The sequence below is a fragment of the Bufo gargarizans genome, unplaced genomic scaffold (genome assembly GCF_014858855.1).
Source record: "Bufo gargarizans isolate SCDJY-AF-19 unplaced genomic scaffold, ASM1485885v1 original_scaffold_2146_pilon, whole genome shotgun sequence".
NCBI lineage: Eukaryota > Metazoa > Chordata > Amphibia > Anura > Bufonidae > Bufo > Bufo gargarizans.
In genome coordinates, this window is record NW_025334662.1 from 136,128 (window position 1) to 162,059 (window position 25,932).

The window sequence follows — 25,932 nt, forward strand, 5'->3', positions numbered from 1 at the left end:
GCACTGACAAAAGGCAAGGATCCAGAAACATCTGTAGCTTCTCCCTATGGGAGTCTTATGGAGTCTCTGTTTTGGCTGATGAGCTCATTTTGTGTACTTTTATCCCATTGTGCATTGCCTGAAAGTCAGCCTCCTTGATGGGCACCAGTAAATTCCCCTGAGTACTGATAACAGAAGGATCAGAGGGTGATGGTACAAGGGACATCAAAGTGTGAAGAGATCTTAGAAGTTAAGACAAGAAGGCTACATTTTTAATTTTCCAGTGCATTGTCCAATAAGTAAAAATGCTGAATGTACAAAAGTCCAAAATAGAAGATGGAACGAAATGATCACGAAAGACAACTTAGGATGAAAATAAGCCAAGGCGAGAAGACCAGTCCATAGGCCGTGTTGTTTGTTTGGCTCTCTTGTGGGTGATTACTGGAACGAGAAGCGGCAGTGCTGTTTGGAGCATCTCTCGGGATGGTACCCTGTGTGGTTGGCTGCATATCTATAGGGTTTACCCATGGATTTGGTAGAGCAGTGGTGGTTGGTTCTTCATGATTTTCATTAATGAATATTAGAAAAGGTATGTCTCCAAGCTGGGTTTTGTTAGAGAGGTCTCGGTTGCAGAGCTGTCCTGAGCAGCAGGCTCCTTTTATCTCAAATGATGCACTGCCGTGGGTCAGTGTTTGCACCGCACAGCGGTATCTCAGGGTGCAGCTCTTGACTGGAATGAGGGTTGTGTCATTATCTGGATGAGATGAGAGACAGAATTTTTTGTTAGGTAATACAGGTAAGGTCAACCTAAACTGTAAAACTGACTTCAAAAACATTGGCAACAAGTTGTCTCCCCCCCCCCACACCGGGGATCTCCCTCTCTATAGGACTACAGTGTCCCAGATGATACGGTTATACTTATTACATGGTGCACAGGTATTTACCGATGGATATTGTGACATTCCCATCGAAGCAGTGACTGTAGGTGTCGTAGCAGGAGATGACAGGAGCATTTGGGGAGCATTCATCCTTTCCGATACAGCTGTAGCATTGCTCTTCATTAGGAACATGAGTTACGTTACCTGTAGAGGACAAACACATAATATCAGTATAATGCACGATGGGCCAAATGCAGGATTTAAGTGGTTTACTGAGGAGTGCGGCCTTCTATACAAGGGCGGCCATTAAAGTATCTACTGGCTCAGGGAGCAGCTCCACAGCAACACAGGAAATGTAGGATTATGGTGGAGTATTATTTTGGATACTGTGTATTATTTGGTACTATATTAGCATTATATGGCAGCATTATGTGGATGTTTACGGGACTATAGTTTGGACAATCTATATTACACTCACAACAACAAAGAATGAGACTTCCTATGTGTGACTGTAATGATGATAAATGGAAGAGACTCCAATATTAAAGGAAAGGAGAAGATTAGTTGGGAAAACTGTACAACTGGAAGGAGGCCATAGTGCAGCGGCCAGGTACGGGTGGATAATATTCTGTATTTGTCGTGACGCCAATTGCAGCGTGCGCAGGGAACTACCCTAGGGCCCTTCCAACGTGTTATAATGCACGTCCCAGATTAGAAATGCCAGAGTGGCCTATATAATGTCTCTATAGGGTGGTGATAATTGTGTCACGGTGTCTCCTACCTGGGTACGGCTGAACTCCTGGCTCCTGGCTTACTTGTAATAAGTTTGAGTGTAGTGATAGTAGGAGTAATAGAGGAATTTTGCATAAGAAATGATGTCCAGACCTTTAGATGAAGTTCAAACGTTGCTTTACTGACGGTAACTTTCATCCAAGCAGTATACAGCTTTGGTCTCTGGCCCCAGCAGGTTTTGGCAATGATTGGCAGGAATAAATACTTCTGCTTTAAATGTGGGGAGCTTGCAGTATGAGTCGTCTGCTTGGTAGCTCTGTAATTGTGGCAGGAATTAATCTTCTGCACTTTTCTGGTAGCCTCTGGTTTGTGGGGACAGACTAGCTGAGGAGGAATTGACTTCTCCTAGGTCTCTGGACTTAACTCACAGATGATTTCTCAGGGGATGCTTTCTTCCTGGAACTCTGGAGGTCGTACTTTCTGCTTTCTTCATCCAGCTGATGCTGAAGGTGCTCAGACTGGGAATATAACCAAGTCTCAGCTGAGACAAGGTCCTTGCTGTCTTCCCTATGCAGAGGAACTCCTCACACACACCCCCTACCCCTAGAAGGGGGTGGGCTACACTAAATCTAACTTTCTTCTCCACCCATGCTGCAGGAAGTACGAACAGCCCACTCTCTCCACAGAGGGGGAGCCAAGCTGGAATAAACCATTCCAGCTAAGATACACTAAACTGGGACTTGTGCCTTGCCAACGTGTTGCTGCCACCTACTGGTAACCAGGTAAATTACATGAACAGTTGTTTAACATGGTTTTAGATGCACATTTCTGAAGACATGAGCAAAATCATATCAATTGACAATATAAAGGCTCTTAGAAGATAGTAGCGGGGTAGAGGCGTGTAGTAACACAACTCTTGGGTGTTACAATAGGACCCTGTTGGGCACCTCTAGCTTGGATACAAGATGAGATATGGACTCTAGCTTGGATACAAGGTGAAATACGGACTGTAGCCTGGATACCAGATGAGATACGGCCTCTAGCCTGCATACAAGATGAGATACTAGATGAGATACAACCTCTAGCCTGGATACTAGATGAGATACAGCTTGTAGCCTGTATAGGTGATGAGATACAGCTTCTAGCCTGGATACAAGATGAGCACAGCCTGTAGCCTGGATACAAGATGAGATACAACCTCTAGCCTGGTTACAAGATGGGATACGGCCTCCAGCATGGATATAAGATGATATATGGCTTCTAACCTGGATACAAGATGAGAAACGGACTCTAGCTTGGATACAAAATGATATACAGACTCTAGCCTGGATACCAGTTGAGATATGCCTCTAGCCTGCATAAAGATGAGATACAGCCTCTAGCCTGGATACAAGATGGGATATGGCCTCTAGCCTGGATACAAGATGAGATACAGCCTCTAGCTTGGACACAAGATGAGATGCAGACTCTAGCCTGGATACCAGATGGGCTACGGCCTCCAGCCTGGATACAAGATGAGATATGGCCTCTAGCCGTGATACAAGATTAGACACATCCGCTAGTCTGATTACAAGATGAGATACGGCCTCTAGCCTGGATACAAGATGAGATATGGCCTCTAGCCTGGATACAAGATGAAATACAAACTCTAGCCTGGATACAAGATAGGCTACGGCCTCCAGCCTGGATACAAGATGAGATACAGCCCCTAGTCTAATTACAAGATTAGATATGGCCTCCAGCCTGTATAGAAACTGAGATACAGCCTCTAGCTTGGATACAAGATGAGATACGGACTCTAGCCTGGATACAATATGATATACAGCCTCTAGCTTGGATACCAGATGAGATACGGACTCTAGCCTGCATACAAGATGAGATACAGCCTCTAGCCTGGATACAAGATAAGATACAGCCTCTAGCCTGGATATAAGATTACATACGGCCTCTAGTCTGAATCTAAGATGAGATACAGCCTCTAGCCTAGATGCAAGATGACATATGGCCTCTAGCCTGGATGCAAGATGAGATACAGCCTCCAGCCTGGATATAAGATGAGATATGGCCTCTAGCCTGGATACAAGATTAGATACAGCCGCTAGTCTGATTACAAGATAAGATACGGCCTCTAGCCTGTATAGAAACTGAGATACAGCCTCTAGTCTGAATCAAAGATGATATACAGCCTCTAGCTTGGATACTAGACGAGATACAGACTCTAGCCTGCATACAAGATGAGATACAGCTTCTAGCCTGGATACTAGATGAGATAAGGCCTCTAGCCTGGATACAAGATGAGATACAGCCTCTAGCTTGGATACCAGATGAGATACGGACTCTAGCCTGCATACAAGATGAGATACAGCCTCTAGCCTGGATACAAGATGGGATATGGCCTCTAGCCTGGATACAAGATGAGATACAGCCTATAGCTTGGACACAAGATGAGATGCAGACTCTAGCCTGGATACCAGATGGGCTACGGCCTCCAGCCTGGATACAAGATGAGATATGGCCTCTAGCCTGGATACAAGATTAGACACATCCGCTAGTCTGATTACAAGATGAGATACGGCCTCTAGCCTGGATACAAGATTAGATACAGCCTCTAGCTTGGATACAAGATGATATACAGACTCTAGCCTGGATACAAGATGGGCTACGGCCTCCAGCCTGGATACAATGTGAGATATGGCCTCTAGCCTGGATACAAGATTAGATACAGCCTCTAGCTTGGATACAAGATGAAATACAGACTCTAGCCTGGATACAAGATAGGCTACGGCCTCCAGCCTGGATACAAGATGAGATACAGCCCCTAGTCTAATTACAAGATGAGATATGGCCTCTAGCCTGTATAGAAACTGAGATACAGCCTCTAGCTTGGATACAAGATGAGATACGGACTCTAGCCTGGATACAATATGATATACAGCCTCTAGCTTGGATACCAGATGAGATACGGACTCTAGCCTGCATACAAGATGAGATACAGCCTCTAGCCTGGATAAAAGATTATATACGGCCTCTAGTCTGAATCTAAGATGAGATACAGCCTCTAGCCTAGATACAAGATGACATATGGCCTCTAGCCTGGATACAAGATTAGATACAGCCGCTAGTCTGATTACAAGATAAGATACGGCCTCTAGCCTGTATAGAAACTGAGATACAGCCTCTAGTCTGAATCAAAGATGAGATACAGCCTCTAGCTTGGATACTAGACGAGATACAGACTCTAGCCTGCATACAAGATGAGATACAGCTTCTAGCCTGGATACTAGATGAGATAAGGCCTCTTGCCTGGATACAAGATGAGATACAGCCTCTAGCCTGCATACAAGATGAGATACAGCCTCTAGCCTGGATACTAGATGGGATATGGCCTCTAGCCTGGATACAAGATGAGATACAGCCTATAGCTTGGACACAAGATGAGATGCAGACTCTAGCCTGGATACCAGATGGCTACGGCCTCCAGCCTGGATACAAGATGAGATATGGCCTCTAGCCTGGATACAAGATTAGACACATCCGCTAGTCTGATTACAAGATGAGATACGGCCTCTAGCCTGGATACAAGATTAGATACAGCCTCTAGCTTGGATACAAGATGAGATACAGACTCTAGCCTGGATACAAGATGGGCTACGGCCTCCAGCCTGGATACAATGTGAGATATGGCCTCTAGCCTGGATACAAGATTAGATACAGCCTCTAGCTTGGATACAAGATGAAATACAGACTCTAGCCTGGATACAAGATAGGCTACTGGCCTCCAGCCTGGATACAAGATGAGATACAGCCCCTAGTCTAATTACAAGATGAGATATGGCCTCTAGCCTGTATAGAAACTGAGATACAGCCTCTAGCTTGGATATAAGATGAGATACGGACTCTAGCCTGGATACAAGATGAGATACAGCCTCTAGCTTGGATACCAGATGAGATACGGACTCTAGCCTGCATACAAGATGAGATACAGCCTCTAGCCTAGATACAAGATAAGATACAGCCTCTAGCCTGGATATAAGATTACATACGGCCTCTAGTCTGAATCTAAGATGAGATGCAGCCTCTAGCCTAGATACAAGATGACATATGGCCTCTAGCCTGGATACAAGATTAGATACAGCCGCTAGTCTGATTACAAGATCAGATACGGCCTTTAGCCTGTATAGAAACTGAGATACAGCCTGTAGTCTGAATCAAAGATGAGATACAGCCTCTAGCTTGGATACTAGACGAGATACAGACTCTAGCCTGCATACAAGATGAGATACAGCTTCTAGCCTGGATACTAGATGAGATAAGGCCTCTTGCCTGGATACAAGATGAGATACAGCCTCTAGCTTGGATACCAGATGAGATACGGACTCTAGCCTGCATACAAGATGAGATACAGCCTCTAGCCTGGATATAAGATTACATACGGCCTGTAGTCTGAATCCAAGATGAGATACAGCCTCTAGCCTAGATGCAAGATGACATATGGCCTCTAGCCTGGATACAAGATGAGATACAGCCTCCAGCCTGGATATAAGATGAGATATGGCCTCAAGCATGGATACAAGATTAGATACAGACTCTAGCTTGGATAGAAGATGAGATACAGACTTTATTCTGGATACCAGATTAGATACGGCCTCTAGCATGCATACAAGATGAGACCAGCCTCTAGCCTGTATACAAGATGGGATACAGCCTCTAGCCTGGATATAAGATGAGATACAGCCTCTAGCTTGGATACAAGATGAGATACAGACTCTAGCCTGGATACTAGATGAGATACGGCCTCCAGCCTGGATAAAAGATGAGATATGGCCTCTAGCTTGGATACAAGATTAGATACAGCCCCTAGTCTGATTACAAGATGAGATATGGCCTCTAGCCTAAATACAAGATGAGATACAGCCTCTAGCTTGGATACAAGATGAGATACAGCCTCTAGCCTGGATACTAGATGAGATACAGCCTTCAGCCTGGATATCAGATTACATATGGCCCCTAGTGTGATTCAAAGAGGAGATATGGCCTCTAGCTTGGATACTAGAAGAGATACACCCTCTAGCCTGGATACAAGATAAGATACGGCCTCTAGCCTGGATACTAGACGAGATACACCCTCTAGCCTGGATACAAGATGAGATACAGCCTCTAGCCTGGATGCAAGATGAGATACGGCCTCTAGCCTGGATACCATATGAAATACGGCCTCCAGCCTGGAGACAAGATGATATGACCTCTAGAGTGAATACAAGATGAGATACCGCCTCACGTCTGGATACAACATGAGATGCAGCCTCCAGCTGGGAGAAAAGATGAGATATGGCCTCTAGCCTGAATACAAGATGAGATATGGCATCTAGCTTGGATACAAGATCAGATACGGTTGGGCATGGAGGCATACAGGTTCTGTATGGTATCCTGTGACACATTTGCCCACAGATATTACAGCTGGGCCTGTAGATCCTGCACACTCGTAGGTTGCTGAAGCCGGCGTCCCAGCTGGTCCCATAAATGGTGGACTGGTGGTAAATCTGGTGACCGAGCAGCCAAGGAAGTATTGGAAACTGGAGGAGAGTGTAGAATTTGTGGTGAAGTCTCTGCAAAATCTGTGTGTTTTATTCAGATTTAGTTGAGGATACCCTATGCAGTGCTAAGGGTGAAATCTATGGTAAAATGCAAAATTTGCCTGCTGCAGATTAAGAATCCACACTGCAGGTCAATTTCTGCATGGATTCCGTGCCGCAGCCTTTTTTTTTTTATGCAGTATATGCAGAAGGTTTGGTAAAAGGTGACTTGCTGGTACATTCATACACTACTGATTTTACACCTGAAAAATCCATGTCGAAGATCTCAAGCTTTCTGGTTTTGGCAAATAAAAAATGGCACAGGTCTTACATTTTCAAGTTTCAAGACCTCTGCTTCCTGTCAATCATTAGGAACCTTCATTGTGCATTTCCAGTCATGGTTATAAGATGGATACTTAGGTTACATCCACTGCAAGTAAATGGTGATGTGGAGACCCGTAAATGAAGATACGGGGACAAAATGGAATAACAAATACATTTTATGCATCAGTTTTACATTTATGTCGGTCCAATATTTTATTACAATAGAAAAGCTGGAGGTGGGGGGGGGGGGCCCCAATAGAAAATTCCAGGCTTCTCGTTCACGACATCACTGCAAACGATGGGGATAGAGGCAGCACACGTAATGGGCGCCATGACCAAATTTCCTTCTGCTAAGCTCCTGGAAGTGTTTCGGGGAGAGACAGGGGTGTAATGAAGGGGTCATCTGTGTCTGGATGGTGGACAACGAAACTGTGGGAGCAGCTCGTGGAGTTGTGACATTCTAGAGACATGATGGAGGCAGGGCTCTCATGCAGGTCCGACATGGCACTAGAACCACACATACCTGATGATCATGGTACTTACCGTCTGTGGCCAGCTGATAGTCTTTCAGGTCCATCTCACTGTTGCACAAGCTGCTGTTGCACTGATTCAACTGAATAACGATGGAGAACCCGTAGAAGGAGATGGTTTTGTCCAGTGTCTCGGTGTCGCCGTAACTGCAGCCTTTCTTCAGAACAATGTAGTCATCATGGCCTGTGGAACAAGACAAAAATAACTATGAATATGAGGGTCCGCACTGTTAAAAAGAGAGGGGTCAAAGGTCCGACTGGAGCTGGGGGCCAGAAAAATTGGGCTTCTTAGTCCTTTCAGGTGGAGGAAAGTGGGACTGGAGCGAATTGGTGTCAAGCAGCCTCTGAAAGGAGCCACATTTTTGTCTTTGCTGTTAGGTCCTTCATCCTCTGCGTCTGGAAGTGACTCTGGTGCTGAATCGGGGATTATACCTACTTGTTCTTATGGCGCTGATGGCCTCAAGGCAAACATTATAACCTGAGGAGCAGGTGACGCTGACAGCATTTTCAGGGAGGCAGCCCCCGTCGCCGTGGTCCGTGCAAGAGTAACACTCAAGGGACTGAGACGTCACATCTGTAGAGTGAATGGAGGAGAGGGAATGATGAGTGGGTGGACATATTCGGACATCGGTAGACATACTGGACACATCATACAGTAAAGCAGATTGTCACAGGCACAAAGCAAGATGAGAGTCAGACCTCATTGATCGTCACTGAGTATCGACAAATAAAATCACCAAAAATTCAGCAGCCATAAATACTGCAGATAGAAAGGGTTAAATGCTAAACACTGCAGTACCACAAAGGCCCACTAGAGGACGCGCATTCAGAGGTAACTCAATATAACATGTTACATAGGAAGCCTATACATAGCAGTAACCCTTGCATGGCACATCCTTCTTGATTTACAAGAGCCTTTTTTTTTTTTTACTTTTTTATTCACATACCCATATGAGGGACTGTTTTACTTTTTGTCAAGTTTTATATATTTTTTTCTCACATAAAGAAATGGGCACTACAGAAAGACAGTTGTACGCAAAAGCAATTAAGTGTCAAATTAATGACAGTAAGGATAAAAAAAGTATTGATACAAAATACAAATATCAAATCTCGACATGTGGAGGAGGTCCATCTCATAGAGAAGCACATCTATCCTTCAGTTGTGGGGTGTCATACCTGGTGGGCTAAGGGGTGCCTCTGTCAGGTACCATTCAGTACATGGAAAGGGTTCCATCAGGGACTGGATCCCCCCGCTGTTAATACCTCTACTATGAAGGGCTAGGAAGAATTGCGCTGTTAGAGCTTCCTTGCACCGTATGGTGGTTAGGCGGTCAAGGCTTAGCGAATGATGTAGCTGAGCGAATAAAGAAGTCGCAGGGGAGAGCCTTTCCTTCAGGATACATCAGGGTATCTTTCGACACAACCCTGGGGGTTGTAAGTAGTTTGTGGTTATAGATTGGAATAATAGAATTAAAGGGTCGTGTTCCAGTGTAACCCCCCAAAGGGTTTTTACAAACAATATCTGTTTCCAGAACATGCCTATAAGCGGACAGGTCCAGAAGCCATGCTGCATGTCTGTAGAATGGTGTCTGACATTTGGGGCAGGCTGCCAGGCGATCTCGACAAGAAGGCGTTGCTGGAAAAGTGAAGTGGGGGGCTAGGGGTTTGGGCGGTATGAGCGGAGGGTGTGTGTGTGTGTGGGGGAAATACTTCTGGATCTGGATGACCCCAGAAGGGCATGTATTTGGAGATCAAAAAAGTTGGAAACGCTTTCTAATTTCCTTCCAGGTAGCAATAGTTTCCCGCAATATCACTAAGAGTTTCACCGACCTGGGCAAGCAAGATCTCTTAATGTGAATTAAGATATCACCCTGCTGACTCCCGGCCATGCTACCAACTTGATGGATCCACCGCTGCCTCACGCGCAAGCTGCCATCCTCTTCTCTCAAAGATGATGAAGGGGCTTCATCATCATCGTGAGAAGAGGGTGGCAGCTTGCACGTGAGGCAGCGGCAAAGCCATCAAGTCGCTAGCGTGGCCGGTAGTCAGCAGGGTGGCAGCAGTGGGAGGTCGGGAGTTAAACATGCCTGGGGTAAACCCTCCTCTTCGCAGCAGCCTCCCTGCCCGGAAAGTAGCAGTGCAGGGGTTCACGGAGGCAGCGCCAGTAGCAGTCAGTCAGTGCGTATTGTTGGGGGTAAAATCACCTACTCTGCGATGTAGCAGTTTTTTGTTAAGCCGCCAGAGGAGGTGAACACAGCCATTTGCCGAATCTGTGGGCAAAAGGTGAAGCGTGGCCAGGGTGCCAATAATGGCACCACGGCCCTGCGTCAATATATGCAGCGTCTACATAAAGCCACCTGGGAGAACCGTGGCTCTGATGTGGTGGTCCAGCCTGCCGTAGCAACCGCTGCATCACTCAGTGGCACGCACCCGATTTCAGGCAGTCAAGGCTCCACCACATCAGCCGAAGGGAGCTGTCTGTCCTTCCAATCGTCTGCTGGTCCTGATGCTCCTGCTCCTCGCCCTCCTACTCCTCGTCAGTCATTCCGGCAGCAATCGATCACCGAAGCGATTGCCAAGAGACAGCAGTATGCGTGAACTCATCCAACGGTGCAGAAGCTGAATGTGCTCCTGTCCAAGTTGCTGATGCTGCAGTCCTTCCCTTTCCAAGTGGTGGACTCTGCACCTTTCAGAGAACTGATGGCTTGTTCCGAGCCAAGGTGGAGAGTCCCAAGCCGTCATTCCTTTGCAAAAAAGGCAGTACCAGCCCTGCACACACATGTAGAACAGAAGGTGATCCAGTCCTTGAGTCTGTCAGTGTCTGCCACGGCAGCGCCGACATGTGGAGCTGTAACTACCGTCAGGGACAATACATGTCCTTTACGGCCCACTGGGTGAATATGGTTCCTGCACAGCCACACCAGCAACTTGGTCAGGTGACGCCACTTCCGCCTCCACGTTCTTTGACAATGTCCGCCTCTGCCTCCTCATCCTCCACCGTGTCCTCAGCCTCCACTGCAGGGACAAGTCACAGTGCCCCTCCAGCATATCACATGTGCAGGGCACGGCAGTGTCACGCTGTTCTGTACCTCGTTTTCCTGGGCGAACTGAGTCACACACGAGAGAAACTGCTCCGTGTCCTTCATAAAAAAATCGAATCCTTGCTTTCTCCGCGACAACTCAAATTGGACCCATGGTGACCGACAACGGAAAGAACATGGTGTCGGGCTGCATCAAGGAGGGCTGTGTTTAATATGGTTGTCAAGCGGTTCCACCCATCCTTCCACCCATCCTAAAAATGGCCAGGAAACTCTGCATGCACTTCAGCCACAGCAAAGCACACCATCCTTGAGCTGCAGCGGCAGAACGGCATCCCCAACATAGGCTGATGTGCAACGTTTCCAACCGTTGGAATTCCACCATCCATATGTTGGACCTACTATACGAACAGAGAAAGGCGATAAACGATTTCCTGATGATCCAAGCGAACAGGTGTACTCCCCTGTGTAACTTTAATGTCAGCCAGTGGCAGTTCATGCGTGACACCTGCCGTTTGCTAAGAACCTTTGAGGAGGCCATGTCATTTGTCAGTCGCCAGGACTACGGAATGAACAACGTCATTCCACTGTTTCGTATCCTGGAACAGATGCTGGTATATCTGGCTGTAAGGGGACTGAAGACGTGGCACCTAGATCTCACGGCCACATAAGCCCTGTGGGGGCTGAACTGGAGGAGGAGAAGGAGGACATTGGAGCACAAGCAATGTGTAGCAAAATGGGTGGTTTTTCTACACAGGTGACAGGAGAGGAGGAGCAGCTGGAGGAGCAAGAGGCAGATGAGGAAGACGAGGCAGATGACCCAGACACACCGTGGCAGTATGCAGTGGAGATGGAGGCAGGGAGTCCCTCCGAGTCACTTGCACAAATGACCCGATGCATGCTCACTTACTTGGGTAGTGACAGCCAAAATGTCACCATTTGGCAGAGGGATGACTTTGTGAATTTTATGAATAACCAATCAAATCATTCGTTTTGCTTTCCACCCCTTTGGTGATCTGCAGTGTTTTAAAAATGTATGCTAGAGAGAATTTGATTCAGCAGTGTGTCTGTGTCAGATCTCCAAGCGCTCATAAAGAAAACTTCAATTAGCACCCCGACAATCATAAAGGGTGGGGCCTCACGTGGGGCTCGACTAAAGAACACTTCATTGATCTCCAGACAACTTGGCTAATCCGGACGGACAGATATAAAAGACAGTGCTGCAAGGTAAGAGACTTTATCTTACATTGTATCTGTGCCTCCCTGACCGGTTGTCTGGTTTGAGGGATTGTTGAAGGAACATACGTATAAAGTCCTTTTACAGTCGAGTCCATATTGATAAAGAACCTTGGAAGTTGAAAATACCTATGATTGTTGGGTTTAGTCTCTGATCATGAGTAACTTTGAGTGGGATGTTTTTGGTCTGGCTTTAGGAGTCACGGTATACGTCTTGTTTGTTCTTTACTGTGTTTGGAAAATTGCAGAACATTATAGAAAGGGAAATCTCAGTAACAGAGTACACTAGGTGATATAGTGGGGAAGCTCTGAGGAAATTGAGTGGAAACAGACGTCTAAATTTTGTTACTTTCTATAGTTGCTCTGGTATAGTGTGAAGAGCAATGGGGAATAATTTTAGAATACCTGAAGGTGAAGGAAAGAGGAGGTAAGGAGGGTCTGAAGAATGTTGGAGAAGGCAGGGATGAAGTATGGGAATCTTAACTCTAGGAGTACTAGTATGGTGGCACCCTGATTTAGGGAGAAAGCTCAGAGGAAGCTAGCCTGGGAAAGATTCAGTAGGACACATTGTGGTTGGATAAAGGATCATGGATGTGAAGAAGTGGTTAAAATATGGATAAAAGTAGCTTCTGAGGTTGAAACTCAGGGATGGAGAGGAGAAGTTGTGCAAGGTAGATTGTTGTATACTTAGAACCAGAAAGACAGTACCATTCCTGGTTGACATGGGGGCAGCCAAAGCAGTAGTACACCGGAGTTTCTTGCAGCCACATCAGTTAACCCCCTTGTTATGTATCGGCTGTGGGATTCACAGGAGAAACAGTTTTTGTCTGTGAATCTGAGCCAGTTAAACTAAAGATAAAAACAATACGATTGTTACCCAATTGTTAGTTAAAGAAAACCTGCCAGAACCTCTTTTAGGGACTGATGTTTTGCAAGCTCTGGGACATAGGAAAACTCCCTGTGTCTCCGGTCACTGTGCATGTTAAGCCAGGATGTCGTCCCCCTCGAGTGAAGCAGTACCCCCTCAGTCATGCCCAGGAGATAGCAGTGGCCAGTCAAATTGATGCTTTTCTCCAGGCCGGTGTATTGATAAAAACGGCATCTTCCGCTAATACCCCGCTGTTCCCAATACAGAAAAAAACAGTTAAGGGACAGCCTGCCAGTTACAGGATGGTTCATGATCTTACAGAAGTTAACAAGGTGACAGTTTTACGGTACAAACTCCAATAGTGCCAAATCCACATACCTTACTGTCACAAGTTCCATCCACCGCTACGTGTTTCACAGTGATGGATCTGGCAAATGCTTTCTTTAGTGTCCCGCTGCATCCTGACTGTCAGTATCTGTTTACCTTTACATTTACGGGTAACCAGTATACTTGGACCGTCCTGCCTCAGGGAGCTCAGAACTCCCCGACCATGTATACACAGGCTCTGCAATATGTCCTTACAGACTGGGCACCGCCGGCTCAGTGCTCCTGTCACACATGTGGATGACTTGCTCCTGTGTGCTGAAGACAATGAGACTTGCTGTGAGGCGACTATATCTCTTTTAATTCTCCTACATCAGAACGGGTGTAAAGCCTTAAAGCAGACGCTGCAGTTTTGTAAAGACAAGATTGCGTTTCTAGGACACTGCCTCTCCCATGGAGCTCGCCACCTAACCCCAGAAAGAAAGGATACAAGTGCCCAAAGGAGCACAAAGCCTAAGGGTGTTTTTGGGCTGGTGTCATACTGTCGCCCCTGGATTAGACATGCCTCCATGTTAATGCAGCCTCTGTATGATTGTCTGTCATCTGACCCATTTCACCTGACAGAAGAGGCAGTGAATAATTTCCATACATTGAAGCTGTGCATAACCTCGGCCCCAGCCCTGGGTATTCCAAAATATGACAAGGAATTCCAGTTGTTCTGCTCACAAATGCAGGGTTACATCACAGCTGTGCTGACTCAGAAAAATGATGACCGCCAGCATCCAGTTGCGTTCTTTTCAGCCATATTAGATCCTGTCACCAGAGGCGCCCCCTCCAGTGTCAGGGTGGTAGCGGCAGTGCATGCAATAATAGAAAAAGCCTCTGAAATTGTGTGACTGTACAAACACCTCATGACATACAGGGAATATTAACACAGGTTCAACCTCAGCATATTTCTATGGCCAGGCAACTCAGACTCCAGTGTGCACTCCTCATGCCGCTAACATTTCCTTCACAAGGTGTACTACTCTGAATCTTGCTATTTTGTTACCAATCACAGATGGTAAGGGGAAGGGGGCATAAGAGGTAAAGGCAGCCTCCTAAATGACATATTGGAACATGACCTCCATGACTGTGTACGATTAATGCAATAAGAAACGTCAGGATTTTATGATGTCCATGAAAACCCCCTTGATAGCCCTGATTTTGAGTATTTTGTAGATGGAAGAAGGTTCACGGGAGAGGATGGCTGGTTCCACACTGGATATGCAGTGCTCACACAGCATGAGGTAGGGATAGCTGAACCACTGCCACCTCACAGCCGAAGGCACTCACTGAGGTGTGGAAATTGGCCAAGGGGAAGAAGGTGAACATCTACACGGACTCAAGGTATGCTTTTGGTATTGCACATGACTATGGACCCATATGGTGGGCTAGAGACTTTCTAACATTAGCAGGACAGCTAATTAAAGATAAATACTCTGTACTTGAACTTATGGACTCTCTGTTATTACCAGAGGAGGTTGCTATCATTAAGGTAAAGGCTCATACAAGATGTACCACAGTGGAAGCAAAAGGCAATGATCGAGCAGACAAGGCAGCCAAACAAGCTGCACTCCAGCCATTAAATGCTGACACCACCCCTGTGAGAGCCTCGAGACCTGAGGACATTTCTGTAAGTACATTTCAAAGAATGCTCAAACAAGCCCCTCCAGAGAAAAAAGAACTTTGGGCAAAACAAGGGGCCAAACCTGATGAACATGGAATTTGGAGAAACAAGGACAAAATTTGTCTACCATGCCCTCTATACCCAGCTATGGCTCAGGAGACCCACGGGCCCACTCACCTATCAAAAGGTGCCATGGTAAGTGTGGTTAATGCAGGGTGGATTGCTCCTGGATTTTCTACAAAAGCCGCCCGGTTTGTACAAGGATGTATGGTCTGTGCATTGAACAATCCCGGTCAAGTGGTGAAGCCTCCAAGCAAGCACCCCCCCCGACCACTTTACCTGTTTCAGAGACTACAGATAGACTATATACAACTGCCTAAGGTAGGAGTATAGGAATTTGTCCTTGTGCGTGTTGATCTCTTTTCAGGGTGGCCAGAAGCCTTCCCAGTAGCAAAGGCAAATGCATAGAACACAGCAAAGAAGCTGGTCAGTGAGCTGGTGTGCAGGTATGGTGTCCTTGAAGTTATTGAATCAGACAGGGGTTCCCACTTTACAGGAGAAGTAATGATGGAAGTGATGCAGGCTTTAAGGGTCACACAAGCTTTCCATACAGCATACCATCCCCAAAGCAGCGGCCGCGTCGAGTGCCTAAATGGCACGCTCAAATTTAAAATTCAGAAAGCCATGCAGGAAACTCAGCGGCTTTGGCCAGAGTGTTTGCCTTTGGCCTTACACTCAGTCAGGACCACTCCAAACAGAAAGACCGGATTATTTCCATTTGAGATTCAGTTTGGAAGCGCCCCCAGATTAGGATTGTATTTTCCACAACAGTTGCAAATGAACTATGATAGCCTAACAAGCTACATGCGGACCCTCACACAGAGGCTTGAGCACAGCCATAAACAAGTGTTTGCTTCCCTTCCAGATTCAGTAGATGGAACACACAGTCTGCAACTAGGAGACTGGGTGGTGATAAAAAGACATGTGAGAAAAGGCCTGGATCCCAGATTTGATGGTCCTTTCCAAGTCCTGTTGACTACTCATACAGCAGTAAAGGTTGAAGGAAAGCCTAACTGGATACACACTTCTCACTGCAAGAAAGTTCTGACGCCCAAGGATGAGGATTATCATGCTCATGGTCGCCCTAATCCTGGGAACAACAGTACTGTACCAACAACTGAAGGATAATTAACAGTATAAGACCAGGGCCTGATGATCAAAAGTTTAACCCCACTGCAGTCCCTCTCCCCATAGCAGGGTGGGTGGACGTTCCCTGGTGGCAAGACAAACAATGATGCAAGTAGTGTTGAATATAATAGTAGTACATGCTGTGATTAAGCTCATGTTTATGTGCACCAACAGGTTCTGTTCCAAAAGGAGAAACTACCAAGATTATTGAGAGGTTTTGGGAGCTGCATCAATACATGAGAGGGAATCTGGCCTGACCTGAACCAGCAGGTGGTGGCATAATCAGACAGCACCCTGCCACCACACATAGAAGATCCACTGGACTACTGGGCATTCAAACTGGATTTGTGGCCGCAACTTGCCTAGTTTGCCCTGGAAAAGCTATCCTGCCCAGTCAGTAGCGTGGGCATCAGAGCGGGTGGGCTGCGGGGGCCATAGTTACCCCAAGGAAGAACTCGCCTGTCCACCCAAAATGTGGATAGATTGACCTTTGTCAAGATGAATCAGGCGTGGATCAGCCAGGATTTCCACCAACAAATGCATCAGACTAGATGATCCATGGTGTCACACCAACACATTTACAAAAGAGACTGGTTTCTTCTGGCTACCTGCCACAGTTACTATTCTGATGCTGCCACACATCTGATGCTCCTTCTTTCACCCACCATTTTCAGCTGGTAGTGGTATTGCCACCCACTGCCCCAGGCTGTCACCGGGTCACTCTGTGGCCTCCTCATGCTGCTGCTAAATCAACACTATGTCATAGGGCCACTCTGTGGACTTCTCAAGCTGTTCTCCCACCCTCCCCACTGCATAGCCGGGCCACTATTTTGCCTTTTTGGCCTGGTTGACATAATTTATTTTACCTTTCATCTGATCTGTCAGAAGGAATAAAAAATTAGACGCACAACGGATCCTGTCTGTGTAGCAGCTGTAAGGCCTGTATGGTCCCATCAGAATTGGCTTATAATTTCATAGCCATAAGCAGGAGTAGGTACAAAACACAGAAGACATGTAAATATTCCATTCACGTGTCATCTCTGTTTTGGATCCACTCCTGTTTTTTTTCCGCTTTAGCAATACTGATGGATTACTGACCAGATGCTTACCGAGTGAAGGCGGAGGCTCCACAGACAGGATCAGTTTTTTGGGGGTTATTGTTCTGACGGATCAGAGGAAGGGCAAAATAATCAGTGACGTCAACACAACCTTACTGCTGATACCCTCTCCACTCTATCGGGGGCTCTACTTGTATAAGCGTTTAATAGAACAGGTTGTAGACATCTATATGGAATCAGCTGATGACGGTGTAAAAGGAGTGCGCTCTTTCACACTACAGTAGGATCTTTGGCTTTTGCACAGTTCTTTATACCTGTAAGGTTGAGTTCACTCTTAAGTTATTTGGTCAGTTTTGGCCCAGTGACTGCCCAAGTAAGTGAAGTGTACAGTGATTCTAAGAGCGACGCCTGTCATCTGCATGTCATATGGACTCACAGTATTATTTCACTACCACAGCAGACTCCATATGCATGTTACTGCAAGGCACAGTGTTCTACACCTCTATACAGGCACAGTGTTCTACACCGCTATACAGGCACAGTGTTCTACACCGCTATACAGGCACAGTGTTCTACACCGCTATACAGGCACAGTGTTCTACACCGCTATACAGGCACAGTGTTCTACACCGCTATACAGGCACAGTGCTCTACACCGCTATACAGGCACAGTGTTCTACACCACTATACAGGCACAGTGTTCTACACCACTATACAGGCACAGTGCTCTACACCACTATACAGGCACAGTGTTCTACACCACTATACAGGCACAGTGCTCTACACCACTATACAGGCACAGTGTTCTACACCACTATACAGGCACAGTGTTCTACACCACTATACAGGCACAGTGCTCTACACCACTATACAGGCACAGTGTTCTACACCACTATACAGACTTTCAGATCGAATTGAATCTTTTTCGGAAAATTCAGCGAACCGGCCGAAACAAATCTTTTAGAAATTCACTCATCTCTAGCATAGATACTAGTGGGAGTTTTCCCTATCTTTATACCTAAATATGTCATATGGAATTTTGCACTTTTCAAACCAGTGCCCAGATTTTCCCAAAAACCGGGCTGTATCTGCTTCCCTAGTTCTAAAATTTCACTTTTTCCAGGGTTAATGCGGTACCCTGAGGGAAGTTAAAATTCATAGATGAACTGTAAAGTCCTCAGAAGATCTCTTTGAGGGTCACCAAAAAATAATAGGACATTGTCTGCAAATAAGGTGAGCTTGACTTCCTAGCAACCCACCTTTATTCCCTTATATAGAGATGAGGCCTCTAGATAGTGGGCTAGGGGCTCTATAAGTATGCTAAATAATAGGGGTGAAAGGGGGCAACCTTGTTGGGTACCTTTGGTTAGTGGGAAACGGGTTGATATAAAATCCGGTGTGTGAACACGAGCCATCAGGGAAGTATATAGAGCTGTCAGGAATGATCTAAAACTTCCCACGATTCCCATCCTGTCCATCACCTGGGACCATTTGACGTTGTCAGATGCCATTTTGGCGTCCATGGCCACTATTGTGGGGTGCTCTCCCGGTTAAGGGGCTAGATGGGTTCTGTCCAGGACCGCAAGTACCTTTCTGATATTAGTGACAGCCGCTCTCTTTTTAACTAACCCCACCTGAGCTGAGCCTATTAAAGAGGGAATAAACATTGCTAGGCAATTCACAATTATATTAGAGATCAGCTTTACATCTTGATCAATCAGGGATATGGATCTATAAGACTGGGGATCAAGTGCATCCTTGCCCGGCTTTGGGAGCAGTTTGATGTAAGCTAATTTTGAGGCATCCCGTATTTTCCCAGTGGTCAAAATAGCCTTAAAATATTCTTCCAGTGTTGGTGTGATGGAGTCCACCAGAATCTTGTAGAATTCCCCAGAGTAGCCATCAGGGCCAGGGGCCTTTGAGTTGTGTAGATTACGTATAGCTGTTTTGATTTCTGCTTCGGTAATTGGTTTATTCAGCTCAGTAAATCTTCCTGAGAGACTGATGGCAAGGGTATTTCATTGAGAATTGCTGTGCCACCCTGCGAGGACGTGTTGGTTGAATACAAAGTGGCATAGAACCTCTGGAAAATATAATTAATCTTACGAGGGTCAGATGTCAGGGTACCTTCAGTTGACTGAAGTGTTTGTATATTTGTAGGGGGCCCCTTCCCTTGGCCAGTCTCGCTAGAAGTTTACCTGACTTATTGCCAAAGCGGAGCAGTTTCTCCTCCATGGAGGACTGATGGAAACGCTCTCTCCTTTCAAACCAAGGATCAAAAATATGCTTGGCTGCCACCTATCTATCCTTTTTCTCTGGTGTAGGGTCTTGGAGGAAGCAGGTGTAAGCCTCTCACAATTCACCACTTGCTGCCTCATATTTTTGGCGAGCTTTGTGTTTTATGGAGGAAATATAAGAAATCAATTTCCCCCGTGTTACCACCTTGGCCGTAGCCCAAAAAAGGGATAGGTCTTCCTTGTGAGGTGCGTTGTCTGCTTCAAACTCCTGCCACCACCCTCTCAGGAGATCCCAGAATGTCTTGTCCTCATCCAAATATGCTGGGAAGCATGTGTGAGGAGATAATCAATGCGTGACCAGCTACAGTGCGTGTGTGAGAAGTGTGTGTATTCCCTGCCACTCGGATGAGACATGCGCCAAGCGTCCTGCAGTTCAGTGGAGTCAATCAATGAGGGTAAGCATTTATCCCTGGGTCTGACTGGCATGTGTGGGTTAGATGGGTTATTCCTGTCTTCCGGCGGGACATAATCAAGTTCATATCGCCCCCCCCCCCTATCTTGTGCTGCACATCATCTGTAAGGAGTCTAGCCTCCAAGGAGCGAAAAAAGGCATCGTTTTCTCCATTAGGGCCGTATATATTGTAGATGCTCCACTTTTCTCCTTTATGCTGAAACCGTATACGTGTCCACTGTCCCTCCTCAGGGTCAGCGGATAAGTTTTTGTGAGTTAGTATAATAGTCCCCCCTTTATGGTTTTGAGCAGATGCCCCAAATACATGTCCAACCCATTGCCTGTCCAGGCGGGGGAAGTCCCCTTTGGACAGATGAGTCTCCTGTAGAAGTGCCACGTCCGGGCGAAGCCTCTTGAGGTGTCTAAGTACCATAGATATTTTGGCCGACGATCGCAGACCTTTGACATTCCAGGACACTCTCTGGCACCGCTGATAGGAAGCTCCACACATGTCAGGTAAAAGCAAAAAAAAAAAAAACAATCAAAATAAGCCAATAAACCCCCCTACCCCAGGGTCGTGGAGCATGAACCCCCAATACCATGGTGTGGCGTAAGGATAAATTATACCAATTTCCTAACCAAGTTGGCAATGTGACTTCTCTTTTTTCTGAGGAAAAGAGTAGAGTGACCCCCACCCCCAAAGCTCTTATGAAGGTTAGAGTCAGCAATTACTATACTGTCAGTTCAGCCGTCCACAGAATTGACAGAGTTGAGGCGACTCTTCTCAGCTGTTCTTTGAGCCTTCGGTGAGGTGCTTGCTGGTGAATGTCTGAGGCCCTCTTGGACTGCCAGGCTTGATTGGGGAGATTGCAGAGGCCCCTGGTGCTTGAGAATAGGATCCTTTCGTGGGTAAGTAGCGTTGAAGAGACTGCACAACCGCCTCCGGCGAGGTGAAGGTTTGGACAGTGCCATCTGGAGGAAACATCCTAAGTGTCGCTGGGTAGACCAGCTGGAACCGGATCTTATTGCGGCTTAAAGTGGTACACAAGCTAAACTTGGGCCTTTTGTGCGCCACTTCCACTGAAAAGTCCTCAAACAAGAGTACCTTTGCTCCTCTGAACTCCAGAGGGTTTTTTTGACCCCGGAAGACGCAAAGGATATCTTGCTTATTATTATAATCCAGAAAACGCATGATAATTTGCCTAGTGACTCCCCTCTGATGGTGCCTATCCCCTGGGGTCTCTAGTGAAGTGGTTAGGACTGGGTCTAGAAATCACAGTGCAAACAGGTAGTAACCACAGTTCTCAGGTATATCAAAGAGTAGGCTTTTCCCAAAGGCTGTGTATTGTGGATGGTTCTCCCTGAGTCTCTATAGATGCAAACAAACTTCCCATATGACCAAAGGCATGTCCAAATACAGGGTGCAGTCCTATATCAGATGACAATTTAACCCAGACCACGTGCACTAAAGTCTACACCTAGATGCGTGCGTTACCCTTACTGTTTTTGTCCAAACACTGTCCTTTTTAATTGGTCCTCAACCTTCTGTAAAAAGTCTGTTTGCCTCTCTCGCTGAGAAGCTGTTTTTTTCATCATAGTTGCTTTTCTGGAAGCTTGAAATCACACAGGGATGGTGTCTCCCTGGACAAATTCTTCTTCAGCTACACTCAAGCTTCTGTCCTGGCCTACTTGTCAGCAACACACACTAAACAGGTCCTCTCTCTTTGTCTGCTTACCAGGAACCCTCCAACATGTATTTTCTCTCAGCCTTCTTGCTAACATCTCTCTAGGCAGCAGAAGTAAGGCCAGCTCACACCCGGCGACTATCACTGAGGACTAACAGTTAACTATTTCCTTCCCATATACAGCCTTTTGAGATACATAGTCAACAGATAAGCCACTTTAACCACTTGTACTACTGAAGGTACATAGTTAACATCACAGTAAATGTTTTACCAACTTTCATAATGAAGACACTAAGCTGTGTAGTACTGTACAGTCTATGGAAGATGTTTATAAACTACAAGCTGACTTGAACACGCTGAGTGATTGGGCATCAACTTGGCATGTAACACTTGGGGATGTACCACTGGGGGAGTCACTTGTAGAGAAGGATTTGGGTGTCTTGTAGATCATAGATTGAATAACAGCACAATGTCAATCAGCTGCTTCTAAGGCCACCAGGATATTGCCATGCATTATATGAGGCATGGATTCGCGGGGCAGGGATGTAATATTACCACTTTACAAAGCATTGGTGTGGCCTCATCTGGAATCTGCAGTTCAGTTCTGGGCACCAGTCCATAGAAATGATGCCCTGGAGCTGCAGAGAGTACAGAGAAGAGCAACTAAACTGATAATGGGCATGGAGGGTCTTAGTTATTAAAAAGGATTAAAATAATTTAATTTATTTAGTCTTGCGACAAGATGTCTAAGGGGAACATGATTGACCTATACAAATATATAAATGTGCCATACAAAAAATACGGTGAAAAGCAGTTCTATGTAAAATACCCTCAAAAGACAAGGGGGCACTGCCTCTGACTGGGGAAGAAAAAAGAGCTGTAAATCTGTGGAATAGACACCTCAGGACGTGGTCACAGCAGGAACAGTGGACAGGTTTAAAAAGGGTTTAGATGAATTCTTAAAAGTAAAAAACATTAATGCTTATGAAAATGTGTAGAAATCTGAGTCTCACTTCCTTCTGGGATTCGCGTCCCCACCTATCCCATGGTTGAACTTGATGGACTTTTTTCAGCCGTATTAATTATGTAACTATGTAACTATGTAACCACAGTGTAACATGACATTAATCCTTTTAATTACTTCACTCATCGCCCACGGGTTTCTGCGGAGATCATTCGAACCAGAGACTAAATTCTATCAGCTGCGATATCAATATCCCTTGTTTTTTTTGTTTGTTTTTTAATCTTGAATCTACTGTCCCTGTAATGCCCTTATGTTGGAGATTTTGTACTTTCTGTGCTGCTGTAATGCTTTGAATTTCCACATGGTGGGACTATTAAAGGATTATCTTATAGCGGTGAACCAATGGGTCACTGCACCAGCATGCCCTGAAATGACAATTCCCAACAATTCCCGTAGCTATAAAACCCAGCATGCCCTGAAACTTAATTTCCCAGCAAGCACTGTATGGAAAGTGATTAGTTATTAGACAGTTTCTCACCATCACAAGTAGCTGGTTTCTATAAACATGTGCTATTTTGAACTAGCATGACACAATATGCTCATTAGTAATGCTGCCATCCTGGGTAACTCCCTAGTTTGCCTGTATGTTAAAGAGGATTTCTATGAAGACTATTCGGGCATATGGACATCATGGGTCGGTGGGGGTGTTGGGTGTCCACTCAGTGGCCAGTTTGCCACTCATAAACTTTATCAAGATACTGATGGAGCCCACAACTTTCTACACACAGCAAATTATGCGCATTACTGTGTGCAGAAGTATTTATTTTGCTACTGCACAAGATAATTTTGTAATCCCAAAAATTATTACCGTCAAGAATCCTCATGTTTCGAGGGAGTGACAAGGGAATATTTCGATATAAAACATATCAGGTGGAAGAACTTGGAAAACACATAAAGGCTTATTCACATCTGTACTGCTCTTTTCCGTCATAGGAGAAGAGCAACAAAAATAACAGAACTGCCGGATCCATCATATGACACTAACGGCGCCTGCGTTGATCATAGTATAATCAATATACAGTATTGTCTTGTGATATAGCTTTGAACCTTGGTGGTCCAAGGAGATTGTTTCTCATGTTTCTACGACCAGAAGAAGAAGACCCTGTTGACTTGATTTTCCCTCTAGAGACATAATTTCAGTAATGGATACAGTGTGTCCAGATTCTGTTATCGGGAGACCTCTTACCTTTCAGTCCAAGTGTGGAGACCAAGCAGAGGACCATGAGAGCTGACTCTCTCCATGACAGAGCAGATATCCTCTCCATCTTCTGTGATTCTGCTCCTCGTGGTTCTTGAGAAAGTTATTCTGGTTCCAGCCAGCCAGCTATAATAAATGTTGTCCGCCTTTCAGTTGTGTCTTGTTGTTTATTAGCCGTGTTTGGATCCGTTCCATAAGTCATAGGTGTGATCCTCCCATCCACACGTAATCATCTGCTCTATGTTACAAGCCAAACGTTCCCGGATCATCTATTGCTATTCCAGTCATTAGGATTACACGCTCAGTCACTGTACTTGATCCTGCCGTAATGCAGAGTCTGTAAAGCCTGTCTTATGAGTTTTGTACAGTGTCAGAATCTGCATAATTATGTAACAATTAATCTTTTTTATTAGAATTATAGACCTCTAGAGGTGGACTGGCCATAGAGTCTGCCATTGCAAAAGTGACCAACAGTCTTGAGGCTTATGGTGTCAGGTACAAATAGTGTCCCCCAATGTGCACATTTAAGGAGATAATGCTCATATTCTCTTCTTAAATTCAAAAGTTGTCCCATGTTTATTGGCCCCTATGTTGTAAAATGCTGGTGGGTCACTGTGCGTGGTGATGCCAGTGAACTCTGTCAGTAACGCTGGCCACCAGAAAGCATGGTTTCCCAACTTCCACTTGCAAAAAGAGGAGGTGTATGCATCATTACAGGCAAACACAGGGCCAAGGAATGTTGAGCTAGCAAGCTTTGTGGTGCTGAGTGTTGCAGAGAGGAATGCCCAACTGTAGATGGAAGGAGATGATCTGTTAAAGAGATTGAAGGACTCTGCACATCGAACACTAGAGGTTGTGAGTGATATACTGTAGCATCCATGAAAAACCATGAGCATCCACAGAGAGCAGAGCAACTTCCATATTAAATGACTGTTGGACCCAACACATGGCGTATTGGCTGGGCACACTGTGGCAGGGACTAGTCTCCTAGAGGCCAGCAACACCACAGCATGATGGGCTACACCCAACTCTGATCGAACCATGGTTACTATGAAGTTCCTGATAAAAAGATCACTCTGAGTTTTTCATGCCATTGTTCTGAAGAACATCAACGAATCTTTGTTGAACTGCATTGGTCTTAATCATTTCAATGAGGAACATCTTACAATTATGATAATTTCATGAATAATCATTCATTCCACATCAGTAAACCCAAGAACAGCCAATAGTCAGCAGCCATGGTCAACCAGTTTCTTGAAGTATCCACCACCTGTGTGCCAGAAGAATAAATCAAAACATTTCACCTGAAAATTGGCCAAAGTGTCAATATCCTCCATTTGAATAAATTTCAGTGTCAAAAATTACAGCTATGTTGATTGGTGAAATAAATTGTGTGAATCAGGGAGTCAAGAATTCCTCTGTACTGAAGACATTGTCATATTGGTGGGTCATCTAATTATGGTGGGGCCATATGACAATCTTTAATGCCTCGGGATTACAGATCTCATTGGCATCTGTTCTCAACCTTAAATAATTTTTATAGATGTCTGACATATGTTCATGCGTGTTTATTTTAGAAGGAGAAGGGGCATAAGCCCCTCTGATCTTCCATATGGGCAGAAGTTTGGGTGTGTTGGAATCCAATGTGCCCAGTCCTTGCTTTCCCTGACATTTATTGTTGCGAGAGAGTTATTCCTGCTGAAATTGGCAAGTGACCCTAAATATGTATCGGTTATCGCTCACAAATAAAACCATAGATGACCACCAGGCTGCCTATTTAAAGGGATTCTTCACTTATAGATGGGTAAACTATTTCCAGAAAGACATAAAATATAAAAATATCTTGTCTGGCTTTAACTAGTTGTTACTAATAAACTGCAAAAATACCCATTCTTTCGTAACTCCCCGCTTGCTGTATTTGGCGGTGGAACATGTATGTG

General features: G+C 45.5%; 1 protein-coding gene across 1 annotated transcript; it reads right to left on the reverse strand.

Annotated features, from left to right (window-relative positions):
• Positions 1-229: 229 nt before the first annotated feature.
• Positions 230-24,189, reverse strand: LOC122924032 (ly6/PLAUR domain-containing protein 3-like). Its single transcript, XM_044274948.1, has 5 exons — positions 23,981-24,189; positions 8,453-8,590; positions 8,030-8,200; positions 924-1,061; positions 230-733 (listed from the first exon to the last, which is right to left on the reverse strand). The coding sequence occupies exons 1-5, from the start codon at positions 24,057-24,059 to the stop codon at positions 330-332; spliced, it is 930 nt and encodes a 309-aa protein (XP_044130883.1). The 5' UTR covers positions 24,060-24,189; the 3' UTR covers positions 230-329.
• Between the last annotated feature and the right edge of the window lie 1,743 nt (positions 24,190-25,932).